The following is a 15,479-nucleotide window of genomic DNA, read 5'->3' on the forward strand; positions in this document are numbered from 1 at the left end:
AAGTGAATATTTTCATGAGTACCCCCCAGGTCAAGAAAAAACATTCCCAACACTCCAAAGATTCCTGTGTGCCCCGCCCAGTTGCAATCTCCTTCCTCCTGAAATATAGCCAGTAATCTGACTTACATGGCAATGACTTTTTAATTTTTTTGCTTTAGCGTTTTACCGTGTAAGCTTGGACCCCTAAACATTATAGTTTAGTTTACCCTTTTGCCTCCTGGGATATAGCCAGGCGAAATCTAACCCATCATTAAATCTTAATCTGCCTCCTCTGCTCCTTCATCTGGGCCATTGATCGCTGGAGAATAACACCACAGGTGTGTCTGTCTGTCTTCTTAACCTTTTTATTTTGGAGAATTTCAAATTTATATGAGAAAATCCAATCTGATAGTTTTGATCTTTTAACTGAATCAGTTCATCTATTTACACTCCTAATTCCTCTAATTCAAATTTACATCACTTTTTATAGTTCCCTGTCACTTGCATATATTTTCAAGTTTCTCATTTCTCTAAACATAGAAAGCCCAGTTTTATAATCCATGACTGACATTGGTGGAATATTATTCAGGTTTATTTTTGCTGTCTGATTTGGTTATTTTAATGTTGCCATGTCTTCCGTACCTAGCTGTCTCTCGAAAATTTTTATTTTATTTTTTTGCCGCACTGCATAGCATGTGGGATCTTGTTCCCTCACCAGGGATCGAACCTGCGCCCCCTGCAGTGGAAGTGCAGAGTCTTAACCACTGGACTGCCAGGGAAGTCCCTGGAAAATTTTTTTACAGGGATTCACTTAGGGCTGGGATAAAGCCACCTCCTTCAGAGAGACCTCAGGTTTCTTTCTGCCAGGCACCTGGGGTCCCTACTAGTTAGGTATCATCACAGATCAAGTTCGCTGCTTGAGGTTCCCTTGCTCACTCACGCTATAGGAACCCGGCCAATTTAACACTATGACATTTCCCCCATTCTCTTCCTGTTGCTCTGCTCAGGGTTAAGGAGTTTTCTTTAGGTTCCCTGAGGTTGGGGAGTGGAAAGGTTGTTTCTTCCCTGAGACTGGGAGTGGAGAGGTTGTTTCTCGTTCACTTTTTCCATGAAGTGATTGGGAGAGTGCAGTGTAGTAGAAAGAAGAGTGGGTAGGTGAGTCTAGGTAAGCCCTAAAACATGGAGTGTGGAAGTGCCCACCTGGTGGATACAACCTGGGCTGGGCTGTTTGCTATTACTATTTTGTTCTTTCAGTGATTAACCTGGAAATTATAACATACCTAACTCTTAGAGTTAACAACTTTACCCTCTAAAAACAGTACAAAGACCTCAAACCACTAGGAAATCGATATTCTCCTAAGTTGTTTGTTTTCATATGTGTTTTAGTTCTACCTTAAAAAAAGCTCATAAGGGGTATCCCCTGCCAGGGGCCTGGGTTCGATCCCTAGTTGGGGAAGTAAGCTCCTGCAAGCCGCTTGGTGTGGCCACAGCTGCCAAACACACACACACACACACACACACACACACACACACACACACACACACGCCCTAAGCTCCTGCAAGCCGCTTGGTGTGGCCACAGCTGCCAAACAAACACACATACACACACGCCCTCATAGGATGCCTTATTATCTGTAGAACTATTGGTGTTAGTTTACCTACTTCCTTTGTTTATCATTCCTTTTAATATTCTAGACTTTCCATCTGGAATCACTTTTTAAAATACCGAATTAAGTTTGTAAAAATGCCTTTAGTAAGGGTGTCTTGGTATCAAGTTATTTTCAGCATACTGTCTGGAAGTATCTTTATTTCTTGTTGTGAAATTTACTCTAAGGATTAACAGTTATTTTCACTCAGTACAATTAGAGAGTCTGTTGTCTTAGGGCTTCCTTTGTTGCTGTTGTAAAGTTGGTTGTGGTTTAATTCTTGTTTCTTTATAGGTGACCTGTTTTATTTTGTCTGATTTTGAAGATCTTTTTTTTGTTTGTTTGTTTTTGTTTTGGTGTTTTGCAGTGCCACTGTGACCTGTTTGGGTTGAATTTTAGTGTATTTATCCTCCCTAAAGGATAAATTTCTCAACCATTATGTCTTAAAATTATTTCTCTTTTCCATTCATTCATCTCTCCTGGAATTACATTAGTCATGTATTCAGATTTTAACTTTGCCATCCGTGTCTCCTAACTCTTGCTTTTCCTGCATTCTACATAACTTTTTTCAGGTCTACCTTCGACTTTAATGATTCTCTATTTAGGCAAACCTAATCGCTCTGTTAAAACTTGCATAGAGTTTTTTTGGTTTTTTGTTTGTTTGTTTTTTTGTTTTGCGGTACGTGGGCCTCTCACTGCCGTGGCCTCTCCCATTGTGGAGCACAGGCTCCGGACACGCAGGCTTAGCGGCCGTGGCTCATGTGCCCAGCCGCTCGGTGGCATGCGGGACCCTCCCGGTCCGGGGCATGAACCTGTGTCCCCTGCATCAGCAGGTGGACTCCCAACCACTGCGCCACCAGGGAAGTCCTTGCATAGAGTTTTGACTTTCAGTTATTGTAATTTTCATTTCTAGAAGCTTGATTTGGTTCTGTATCACATCTTACTTTCATTTTTTATAATCTCTTATTCCTTACTTTCAGTTTTTATTCTATCATTTATTTCTTTAAACATAATGTTCTACTTATTTTTACTTTTTCCAGTAACTGAGATGAAAAACTTCATGGGTTTTTTATCTGTTGTTTCCTGCCTCTCAGTTATAGTGACTTGTGTCCTTTGTGTTTTGTGTTGTGTTGTGTGTGTTTATGTGTATGTTGGACTGAATTCATATTCCTTAGAACTGTCACTCATTCTAGGACCACATCAAACTAAACTCTTGGCTTGAGGTTTCTCTGTCTTCCTAGGTATTTATGAATGCTTGGCTGAAATATTTATGAGGGCTAGATTCTTAAAAACTTGCAACAGATATTTGTTTTTTTCCTCACCCCAAGAGTCAAAGTATGAGGCAGATAATTTTTTGCTACACACACACACACACACACACACACACACACACACACACACGCCCTAAGCTCCTGCAAGCCGCTTGGTGTGGCCACAGCTGCCAAACAAACACACATACACACACGCCCTCATAGGATGCCTTATTATCTGTAGAACTATTGGTGTTAGTTTACCTACTTCCTTTGTTTATCATTCCTTTTAATATTCTAGACTTTCCATCTGGAATCACTTTTTAAAATACCGAATTAAGTTTGTAAAAATGCCTTTAGTAAGGGTGTCTTGGTATCAAGTTATTTTCAGCATACTGTCTGGAAGTATCTTTATTTCTTGTTGTGAAATTTACTCTAAGGATTAACAGTTATTTTCACTCAGTACAATTAGAGAGTCTGTTGTCTTAGGGCTTCCTTTGTTGCTGTTGTAAAGTTGGTTGTGGTTTAATTCTTGTTTCTTTATAGGTGACCTGTTTTATTTTGTCTGATTTTGAAGATCTTTTTTTTGTTTGTTTTTGTTTTGGTGTTTTGCAGTGCCACTGTGACCTGTTTGGGTTGAATTTTAGTGTATTTATCCTCCCTAAAGGATAAATTTCTCAACCATTATGTCTTAAAATTATTTCTCTTTTCCATTCATTCATCTCTCCTGGAATTACATTAGTCATGTATTCAGATTTTAACTTTGCCATCCGTGTCTCCTAACTCTTGCTTTTCCTGCATTCTACATAACTTTTTTCAGGTCTACCTTCGACTTTAATGATTCTCTATTTAGGCAAACCTAATCGCTCTGTTAAAACTTGCATAGAGTTTTTTTGGTTTTTTGTTTGTTTGTTTTTTTGTTTTGCGGTACGTGGGCCTCTCACTGCCGTGGCCTCTCCCATTGTGGAGCACAGGCTCCGGACACGCAGGCTTAGCGGCCGTGGCTCATGTGCCCAGCCGCTCGGTGGCATGCGGGACCCTCCCGGTCCGGGGCATGAACCTGTGTCCCCTGCATCAGCAGGTGGACTCCCAACCACTGCGCCACCAGGGAAGTCCTTGCATAGAGTTTTGACTTTCAGTTATTGTAATTTTCATTTCTAGAAGCTTGATTTGGTTCTGTATCACATCTTACTTTCATTTTTTATAATCTCTTATTCCTTACTTTCAGTTTTTATTCTATCATTTATTTCTTTAAACATAATGTTCTACTTATTTTTACTTTTTCCAGTAACTGAGATGAAAAACTTCATGGGTTTTTTATCTGTTGTTTCCTGCCTCTCAGTTATAGTGACTTGTGTCCTTTGTGTTTTGTGTTGTGTTGTGTGTGTTTATGTGTATGTTGGACTGAATTCATATTCCTTAGAACTGTCACTCATTCTAGGACCACATCAAACTAAACTCTTGGCTTGAGGTTTCTCTGTCTTCCTAGGTATTTATGAATGCTTGGCTGAAATATTTATGAGGGCTAGATTCTTAAAAACTTGCAACAGATATTTGTTTTTTTCCTCACCCCAAGAGTCAAAGTATGAGGCAGATAATTTTTTGCTACTATTTCCTCTGCAGGGTAGGTTCATTTCTCCTTATTTCTTAAACTGAAGAACCCTAGTTTCATGATGTGAGTCCTCTTCTAGACTCCTTTTAAGGATCTTAGCTTTGATCTCTGGTCCCACAAACCTCTTAAATGTGAAAAAAAACAGTTGAAGTTGATAAAGTTTCACCTAATACTCTCAGGAGGAAATTGGTTTCATTTTCCTTAACCTCTCTAGCTTCTTACCTTCACATAGTATTTGGCTTCTGAGAATTCTTCATTTGTTGCCAGATGATCATTGCATCTTAAAAGATTTTAAAGTATTTTTATCTTAGTATTTTAAATTTATTTTCAGCTGGGGTGGGTTAGATGGGCTTTGCTTCAGGTATTAATCTACATTACCGTGTCCCCCACTGAGCTAGAAGAATGGAAGACTTTGTCATTTCAGTCAACTGCTGTATTCTCCATGCCTAAAACAGAGTCTAGGATGTTTATTATTTGTTGAATGAGTGACTGGCTATACCTTTATGACTTACTTCTTGCAGTTTTAAGGAAATTACAGTGATGAAACAAAGATGTGTGCAAAGATTTTTATGACAAAGGTAATTATTTAATGGCCATAAAATGCTACCAGTTTAAATGTCCAGCAGTGAGGGAGTGGTTCAATATAATGTGGTACTTGTATATAGTCACTATAAATAATTTTCAGAAGAATATTTAATGACGTGGAAAGATGTTAATGATATATTTGTTAGAAAAAAATCTGTTTCAATATTAATAGTGGTTATGTCTGTGTTGTAGGGTTGCTGATGAATTTGTTTTCTAATTTTTATTATTAAAATGTGTAGTAGCAGTGATTGCTTTAAGTACAATTTCCTCCCTATAATTGGTTTAAGTTTAGAATGTTTAAAAGATTTTTTCAAACTTAAAAATATTTTATCTTAAAACGTAAATGTTCGTTCATTTGCTGATATTTTGATGTATGGATAAAGCCTTCTCTTCTTGCATAAACCATGTGCGTAGTAGATAGGCTGTGATATGTAGGTTTTGTTTATTTATTTATTTTAATTTATTTATTTTATTTATTATTTATTTTTGGCTGCGTTGGGTCCCCGTTGCTGCGTGCAGGCTTTCTCTAGTTGCTGCATGCGGGGGCTACTCTTGTTGAGGAGCACGGGCTCTAGGCGCGCGGGCTTCAGTAGTTGTGGTATGCGACTTCGGTAGTTGTGGCTCGCGGGCTCTCGAGAGCAGGCTCAGTAGTTGTGGCGCACAGGCTTCATTGCTCCACAGGATGTGGGGTCTTCCCGTAGCAGGGATCGAACCCGTGTCCCCTGCATTGGCAGGCGGACTCCCAACCACTGCGCCACCAGGGAAGCCCCGGTTTTGTTTATTTAAAGTGGAATAGTTAATAAGTTAAAATACTTATAAAGAAATCTGAGTGCAGAATCCAGTCTAGATTTTTTTATTTCTTTCTCAGTATTTTCTATTTGTCTTGTCTACACCGATTTTTTTTCCCCCCTCTTTTGGCCGTGCCACGAGGCTTGTGGGATCTTAGTTCCCTGACGAGGGATCAAACCCACGTCATCGGCATTGAAAGCACCGAGTCCTAACCACTGGACCACCAGTGAATTCCCTTGTCTACACCTATTTTGAAAGCAATTTTCCTTAATGACTTATCTCCAATTTTTTTTTTTTTTTTTTTTTTTGCGGTACGCGGGCCTCTCACTGCTGTGGCCTCTCCCATCGCGGAGCACAGGCTCCAGACGCGCAGGCTCAGCAGCCATGGCCCACGGGCCCAGCCACTCCGCGGCACATGGGATCCCCCCAGACCGGGGCACAAACCCATGTCCCCTGCATCGGCAGGCGGACTCCCAACCGCTGCACCACCAGGGAAGCCCATATCTCCAATTTTTAAAAAACATTTTTCTTTTTTCTAGAAACAATAGCTTTTTAGTTTTGCACTCAAATCTTATTAGTTTGTGTATAGTTAATTTTTGTAATAAGTTGGAAAATATGAACAACTGATTCTTGGTAAGCATATGGCTCAGCCTGTTAATGCAGAAGGGAAAGTGTACTACAGAATAGCTTCATAACCCTGAGTGCCCAGAATGCCGTAGCTTTCCATGTATATTTTGCAGAAGGAATGGAGAGTTGGTACAGTGAGCTGCTCAAAACAATGCCTGCTACATTATTTTATGAGACTAAATTCTTTAAATCTTAGGTGACATATTTTGAACTCTTGTCAGATGCATAAAGAATTGTAATCATTACAATTCAGGCTCAGGATATAAGAAGAAATAATGTTATCCAAAAATTTCTTTCATTTTTCCCCTTTCTCCTTCCCTAGGTGGGTCCTATGTGTATGAACTCAGTGCAGTCCTCATACACAGAGGAGTGAGTGCTTATTCCGGTCACTACATTGCCCATGTGAAAGATCCACAGTCTGGTGAATGGTATAAGTTTAATGACGAAGACATAGAAAAGATGGAGGGGAAGAAATTACAACTAGGGATTGAGGAAGATCTAGGTAAAACCTTTAAGTTGTGAGTGCCCTTTTAAAATATAATTTTTTTTTTTTTACCAGAAATGTTTGTGATAAATTATTATGGCCCAAGATTGTTATGGACTATCAAGGCTATTTGCATTTCTTAAACACATGAAATCTCTGAACATCTTTTATAGCAATGCTTGAATTTTTTTTTTAAAAATGATTTTGCTCCAGAGATGGTTTCCATAATGTCATGTTTTCAGTACAGTTTGAAGGCACAAATTTAATTTTCAATTAACAGGTTAATTGTGGGCAGCTAGGGAAGAGGATGGTGAGTATTAAGCTAAAAATTATGAGTAGTAGATGTAACATAGTAGGATTTGTAGTCCTTTTCTCTGGGTCAGAACATTTATTTTGGGGAAATAAGTCTAGCAGGGGAACTTTGTTCCCTGAGCAATGTCTACCCCTCCCTGTTAAGTATCTTACTCCATCCCTAGAGTGTGGAGCAGTGCCTCTGGGGAATAAGCTGCTTGCTGTTTTGTAGTAGTAATGAGGTCTGCTGTAAATGATGCTTCCTGAAATAGTATTATTCTAGTATGTAGCTCTCTCATCACCTCGGTTTTCGTGGGCTACATACCCATTTATTGTCAAATGGAGTGGGCAGTTCTTCCAATAGGAACCATCTTGGCTGAGGTTCTTATCACTTTCTTACCGTGTTTGTCATTTTGGGGTGAGGCCCGGACAATGGGATGCAAAAAGAGAAAAGGATTGGGAATAGGTGTGTGTCTCCTGCCACCCTTCTTTCTTAAAGGATCAGTACCACTTTCCCAAGGTGGAGTAGCATGGCAGTTGAGGTTGGCTTTCAAGGAAGGCATGGGGAATCTTGCTGCAGATATCCATGTGGTGGCTATATTCTTGTAATTTGAAGAAGTATTTTCTGTTTTTTTTATGTATACCATTTTTATTCATCAATTACACCTCAGTAAAGCTTGAAAAGAGAAAGTGGGAGGTGTGCTGGGCTTGCCTGCTCTGAGTAGCGCTCAACCCAGGCTTGATGCTAGAAGTATTTTCTAATTTTAAATCACATTTTAGACATGTAGCAATCTTGCTCCCACTTTACCTAAATAATACTGAGGCTCTTAACATTTGCTTATATTTTTTCTTTTTTAAAAAAATATTAATTTAATTTATTTATTTATGGCTGCATTGGGTCTTCGTTGCTGCACGCGGTCTTTCTCTAGTTGTGGTGAGTGGGGGCTACTCTTCGTTGCGGTGCGCGGGCTTCTCATTGCGGTGGCTTCTCTTGTTGCGGAGCATGGGCTCTAGGTGCACGGGTTTCAGTAGTTGTGGCTCATGGGCTTAGTTGCTCCACGGCATGTGGGATCTTCCCGGACCAGGGCTTGAACCCGTGTCCCCTGCATTGGCAGGCGGATTCTTAACCACTGCGCCACCAGGGAAGCCCTATATTTTTTCTTAATCGTGATATTCTTACTAGGAACAAAATTGACATGTAGCTTTAAATTGTGAATAATTAAAATTCGGCTTTATTTGACTGTTCTTTACTGAGGTTTATTTGATCTGTTTCATTTTAGTGAGAAAAATGTAGGATTAAAAGCATTATTGGGCTTACCTCGTGGCGCAGTGGTTGAGAGTCCGCCTGCCGATGCAGGGGACACGGGTTCGTGCCCCGGTCCGGGAAGATCCCACATGCCGCGGAGCAGCTAGGCCCGTGAGCCATGGCCGCTGATCCTGCGCGTCCGGAGCCTGTGCTCCGCAACGGGAGAGGCCACAACAGTGAGAGGCCCGCGTACTGCAAAAAAAAAAAAAAAAGTCATTATTAAGGCTCTCCTGTCTTCTACATATAGGTAGTCCTAAATTTTAAAACAGTTCAATAGAAAGAGACTCTACCTGTATGAGGATCCCATTCCAATGTTTTAATGCCTCTCATTATATGCAGCTTACATTGCTCCTTTTATCTATTTTATCAAAAATAGAAAATACTTATTCATTAAATTCCATTAGTCATTCATTACTATATTCTCTTGTGAACTTTTGTGAATCATTTTATATTCCATCTTATACAAATTAATGAACATCTTAAATCTTAATTTTTTAGTTAGAAATGACCAACGTCTTTTCTTTGTATACACGCTCCTGAGATTTTTAATTCCCTATGACTGTGGTCTTTAAACTTGTTTGCTCCTGTAGTCCCTATAAGAATATTGAACAACTTTTGTATTTCATTGCACATTTTAAAATCCAACATTTTTCATTGTAAATTTAAGTAGCTTCAAATAATGTAACTTCTGAAAATTATAAATATTGAAACTTAAACTGTAGCATTACTGTTGTATCCAAGTGAAATTACATAACATATAGATTCCATACATCCACAGTCATCCTTTTCAGAGTTACATGAACTGATCTTTTTTTATGACAGGATTTTTTTTTTAATGTTTCCTTTTTCTCCTATACTAGTGTTTCCATTACACTGACCCTATAGAATTTCATTCTAATGGAATATACTAAGTTTTCTGTAGCTATAAAGCTCTCTAAATAGTTAGAAAGTACTTCTGGATTGAGTGTTCTTTTTTCTTTTTCTTTTTTTTTTTTTAAATAAAACTACATAATTGATCAAACCAATGTAAGTGTGTTAGAAATTTTTAAAAATTGAATACAGCAGAATTTTACTGTAAACATATCTTTTGGTGAGATAAGACTTTTTTTTTCCACAGGTAAGAGGTTATATCTTTCTTTTGTAAGGTGGGAGACAGATGACTGAAAGGAGAGGTGGAAACCATCAGTGAAACCTGAACAATTTTAGAAAAATACATTGTCAGTTGAGGATCTGGTAATTGATTTCCTCAGAACTATCCATGACCTCCTACCCATTGGAAGGTTATCCTGGGATAATCAGGCTCAATTTGAAGATCACCTTCATGTGATATATGTGCCATGTAAAACACTAATGTTTTCCACTTGCTTCTGAATTTATAGAGATTAGTGGCTAATCTTAGCATTTTATTTCTTTTTTTTCAGGAACATTCCATTTTATTTCTTTGCACAGTTAAGTCTGGATTTATTTTTGTAATTTAAGATCAACAGTAAAATAAACTCATAATAGTTTGTGGTTTGTTTTTTTTTTCCTGGTTCAGGTTTGTCATTGTGAAAAATAATACTTTCTTTTCAGCTTTTAAAAATGGAATATGGCAGGCAATGCGGGTTAGTAACTTGTTTAAACATTAAAAAATTTGTCCAGCCTGCTAAATTTGTATTGCCTTTTAATGTATCTTGAGTTTGTATTTAGGAACTGTTTTCTATGACCCTCCCCCTTCCCCTCCCCTGCAAAAGAATGAATAAACTCTCGGCATTCTAATTTAGTCATCTTTTGATTTCTCTTACCTCAGCAGAACCTTCTAAATCCCAGACACGTAAACCCAAGTGTGGCAAAGGAACTCACTGCTCTCGAAATGCGTATATGTTGGTTTATAGACTACAAGCTCAAGAAAAACCCAACACGACTATTCAGGTACCAGGTGAGCAATTTTCCAGGATTACGTAAGGCAAATATTATAGAATACTGTGCTCAAAGGTCAATGACGAGAACGGATTGCTTTTATCTATTATGGTAGGTTAGTTGCATATGGTAAATGGTGAAAGTGTATATAATCACAGATTTGCTTTAAAGTGGTGAGTTTTTATGATAAAGGAGGGTTTAACAGAACTATTCCACCGACCGCCCCTAAAGAAAAGCAAAAGCAATTTAAAAAAATTCCTGTGGATTGTAAAGATGAATTTAAAGAGCAATTTGGTTCTGTTTTGTTCAGTTTGTAAAGCAGTTTTGGGTTTTAGCCAGTTATAAATTTTCTAGACTTAATATAAAAAAGGAAGAGCTGCTGCTTGGCTGAAGACAGTCATCAGTTGTCATTTTACCTAATACTGTGCTGTCCTCTGTCTGTGGCACCATCTGTTTTGAATGGTGTTTCTGACCCATTTGATGCTTCCAGTTGGCTGATGGTGTCATGGAGAATCGGATAGGGGAACCCCCGGTATTATTCCAGGGGCTGTCTTCAGTTTTACTTCTGCCTGCAGGTTGTAGGGAGACCATAGTAGGATGTTGCCACCAAAATCTTAGCCAGTATTTGTTGTAATTTACAAATCAGCATGGTTCTTTGTCTTTGAAAAACAGGATAAAGGTTTTTGTGTCTTTCTGTTCTGAATAGCCTTTCTTCAAGAGCTGGTAGATCGGGATAATTCCAAATTTGAGGAGTGGTGTATTGAAATGGCTGAGATGCGTAAGCAAAGTGTGGATAAAGGAAAAGCAAAGCATGAAGAAGTTAAGGAGCTGTACCAAAGGTTACCTGCTGGAGCTGGTCTGTAAGATATTCTGGGACAGCACTGTTGCCATTAAGTGCCTTGTTTCTTTTATGTTCACAAATGTGTATGAACAAACTTTCCCCTGCCCTTTCTTATTTATAACCCGTTAATGCCAGCTTATGCACTATACAATTACTATGTAAACCAACAGTAACTTAATGTGTAGCATTCCGTATAATTTTCATTATCATGTACTTTTTTTTTTTTTTTTTTTTTTTGGCGGTACGCGGGCCTCTCACTGTTGTGGCCTCTTCCGTTGCGGAGCACAGGCTCCGGACGCACAGGCTCAGCGGCCATGGCTTACGGGCCTAGCCGCTCTGCGGCATGTGGGATCCTCCCGGACCGGGGCACGAACCCGTGTCCCCTGCATCGGCAGGCAGGCTCTCAACCACTGCGCCACCAGGGTAGCCCTATCATGTAGTTTTAAAAATGGGAAGCTCTTAATAAATTATGAGGTTGAGGTCAGCACGCTGCATATATAACTCTTGTAGATATTTCTAATTTGTGAGACATTAGCTTGTTTTTAAAAGAAAAATCTGATTGGGCTACTATGGAAGCAGCTCGCCTAGTCTATTTCCTTGTGTACTCTGTGCCCTAACAGTATTAACAGGCATTCTTTCATATGAGTACTATTTTTATGATACTGTTAGATTATTTTGAAATTTAGTATCAAATATTCTAAGAATAGGAAAGCTTTCTGCTGACCCCTAATTTCTTAAGAATTATCCCACACAGTCCAGCTCATTCCTTTACTGTGTATGTTTATTCAAGTTTATCTAATGCCTCAAAAAGGAAACCTCAACTCTTTAAGGCTGGTATGCCATTTGTAATAATGTTTTCTGTCATTTCATAGGCAATTCCCCATACCCAACTCCTACTTTAAAAAAAGGCAGTTTTACTAATTTTAGAAAATAAATACTCAAGCATAATTGTACTTGTGGTTTTGTCTTTTTGATATCTCAATTTTCCATTACTGGTATTACTTTAAGCAAAAGATGAATATAAATTGCTACATCTGTAAGAATATCTCTCAAAAGTTCTGTCTAAACTATACCTTAATTTGATTCTGACCTTTCTTTGTAACCTGTTACTCTGTTTCAAGGGTTGGGATTATCCTAAAGAATTAGACCGACCTCAGTTTTATTGGAAACAATTTGGAAATGAACATGTAATTCAAATCTCTAAATTTATTCAAAGGAGTTGGTACCTAGAAATTTGTTTTCTGAACCTTATTCATAGTTTCCTGTATTCACTGGAAAAAAGAAAGCAACTTACTGGGTCTATAAACTAAAATGCTGTTTTGAATCACTCTTTAAAACTGCATGGTCCAAAGATGTTATGTGTCAAGTTTACACTTTGCTCCTCTTGCCTGTTTTCATTCGGTCTATAAGAACCAGTGCTTGTGTTCTTCGAATATGTATATATGTTATCAATACTCTTACCAATTATGAGCTTTATAATTTTTTCCCATTTATAGTAACCTTATATGGTAGTAAGTCCATGTTTTCCTAAAATATTGTCAGATCTCAAAGCTAATGACCGTGGTCTTGTGCTGCCAAAGTCTTGTTATGTTTTTTCTAAATCTTATCTTTGTGAACATATTAAAAGAAGGGTCATTTACCCTAAAATATAAACCTCACTGGGAACCTGAACCCTTTTGGCCCTTTTTATTTAAGTTGAAATAAATTATCTCTAAATAATCATAAATTATCTTTAGGTAAGTTGTTTCAAATATTTTTGATGCCATGATCTTTCTAGACTTTATAACTTTCCAAAACAAATTCCTATTCAAAATCCAGGCATTTAAAACTATATATAAATAAGTTTGAACCATAGTATACGTTTCCCTTTGGTAAATATTTTAACACTTGCTTTCCCGCTTCGTCAGATGCTGAGATTTTTATACAGTTTGTTATCCCAACTTAATAGAGTTCTTACTCCTGTTTGTTAGTTGATTATCCATGCCTTTGGCATCACAATAACGGAGAACATCTGTGAGAACCTGCCAGGCGTCTCTCTCTAGTGCAGAAATATCTGTAGTGTAAAAAACTTCTACAAGCAGAATCTACTTTAATTATTGAGACTTGTGCTAGACCCCAATTGTTAGGGGAGCCCTTGGTAGAAATTGCTACAGCTCTTTCAAGATTTTTCTTATCTTCATATCTTACATCAATAGCCTTGAGATTACTAAAAGTTTTAACCTATGGGACTCTCCTTGGGAAAAGATTAGATATGCTAAGACTTGTATTTTGCTCTCTGGGATAGGGATCATTCCGTACCATTATACATTGTAAAATGCCACAACCATGTTAACCTATGCTGAATCTTAAGGTCTCCACATTTATATATTGTGTGAATATATGATTAACTTTTCTATATCTCTTTTCTTCCAAAAAAGCTCAAAATGCTTCACATATCTTATCTTTTACATTCAACAACATCCCTGTGAGGTAGGTAGAAGGCAGGTATTATTACCTTCATTTTACAAATAAAAGATCTGAAGCATAGAGAGTTCAAGTGACTTGCTGAAGTTCAGTTTCTTGGTGGCAGAACTTGGTCTCAACTTGTAGTCACGAGCTCTTCCTCTGCAGCTGCATCAGAGCTGACCAGTCAGGAGTCTCTCAGTTTATGATGTACAGTTTTAGCACAAATAAGGGATCCAACAGTTCTGGATTTTGTTTTTGTAAAAATTGAAATGTTTTATGCTAAACTTAAAATGGAAGTTAGTTTTCAGACTTGTACATCTCAGGGAAGTGTAAAATTGGTCAAAATGGGCTTTGAGTTGAATTGTCTATCCCTCAGATCTCATCAGAAGTAGTATCATAATACAAATATATAAATTCAACCTCTGTATGTTTTCTTCTATGTTTTATGCTGGGACTCACTGGAGATCTTTGTAAGTAATCAAAGCTGGCCCTTTATCTTTAATTTTGGCTTTTATGGAACTCTGGGGCTCTGTTTTCCCAAATTAAAACACATTCTGAGGTGTTCGGTTGTATCTTGTAATTTTTGCAACTTCAGAATTGATATATTCGATTCTAGTGCACTTCGTCCTAGAAGTTGCTTAAAATAGCTTAATTTCTTGAAGTACATAATAATGTAATGAATTGATTGTGATATGGATTTGGATGGGGAAATCAACTACCTTTTAATCAACATCAGTATCATCTTGGGTGAAGAAAAATTCAGTGGTTTAAACGGCCTTGTGAAAGTGCGGTTATAGCTGATGAGGTTAATCTTTAACTTAGAACCTAGTCAGACTCCTCATTTTAACTTTCAGTTGTATTATCACACATCGATGACAAGTGTTCATGAAAATCGTTATGGGGGTGAGGTTATGTGATTTGCGAGCTGGCCTGGAGTGTGGCTTGTAGTCACCAAGTGTCCTGATCAGAGCTCTGCTGTGCTATCAAGCAAGACACTTCTCTCTGTGGAAACCTCTTTTGTAGAATGTGGTTAATAATACCAGCCGATCTTATAGGGCACCGTGCAGACTCGTCCCTCCCATGCACAGCTCCTTGAACTCAGATGAGTGCTAGTTAAACAGAGCTTTGTGCTGTACTCCTGAAACGTCTTCCCTGAACAATGATTCTTCTGATTCTGCTAACTTTGGAAAGAGTTTGCATTGTCTTGAGGAAAATGAATGTACCGCTTAGTCAAAAAGCTGTAAAAATACATAGGCTCTTTCCCTTGCTTTCTTCCTCAGAGCCCTATGAATTTGTCTCTCTTGAGTGGCTGCAGAAGTGGTTGGATGAATCGACACCCACCAAGCCTATTGATAATCACGCTTGCCTGTGTTCCCATGACAAGCTTCATCCTGATAAAATATCGATTATGAAGAGAATATCTGAATATGCGGCTGACATTTTCTATAGTAGATATGGAGGAGGACCAAGACTAACTGGTAATTCGAGATGTCTTATCTGCTTAAAATAGAGTAATGCAATAAGTCTGCATTATATGATCATTTGACCCAGACTGTGCTTAGACCTCATATTCCTTGCACTTTGCAAAAATGATTTGCTAAATCAAGTAAAAGTTAAGCAGCATCATACATGGTATATTTATAATGTTAGAAAATAAACTGCTTATTCAGTTTTGTTGTGTGTTTTTTCTCATAAGACAGACAAAATAGGATACATTTGAGAAAG

At 38.1% G+C, this 15,479-nt stretch overlaps 1 protein-coding gene across 4 annotated transcripts in view; it reads left to right on the top strand.

Moving 5' to 3' along the window:
- The window catches only part of USP48 (ubiquitin specific peptidase 48), a 69,427-nt gene that overhangs the window by 23,547 nt on the left and 30,401 nt on the right, over positions 1–15,479 (top strand). For 2 of the 4 annotated variants that reach the window (XM_028487762.2, XM_028487763.2), the window contains 4 exons: positions 6,811–6,990; positions 10,359–10,487; positions 11,175–11,324; positions 15,035–15,232. In XM_028487762.2, coding sequence (XP_028343563.1) covers positions 6,811–6,990; positions 10,359–10,487; positions 11,175–11,324; positions 15,035–15,232 — 657 coding nt within the window. The remainder of the gene's footprint in view (positions 1–6,810; positions 6,991–10,358; positions 10,488–11,174; positions 11,325–15,034; positions 15,233–15,479) is intronic. The other 2 variants (XM_024125291.3, XM_007111796.4) reach the window with 2 other exon arrangements.

This window comes from Physeter macrocephalus, chromosome 3 (genome assembly GCF_002837175.3).
Source record: "Physeter macrocephalus isolate SW-GA chromosome 3, ASM283717v5, whole genome shotgun sequence".
NCBI lineage: Eukaryota > Metazoa > Chordata > Mammalia > Artiodactyla > Physeteridae > Physeter > Physeter macrocephalus.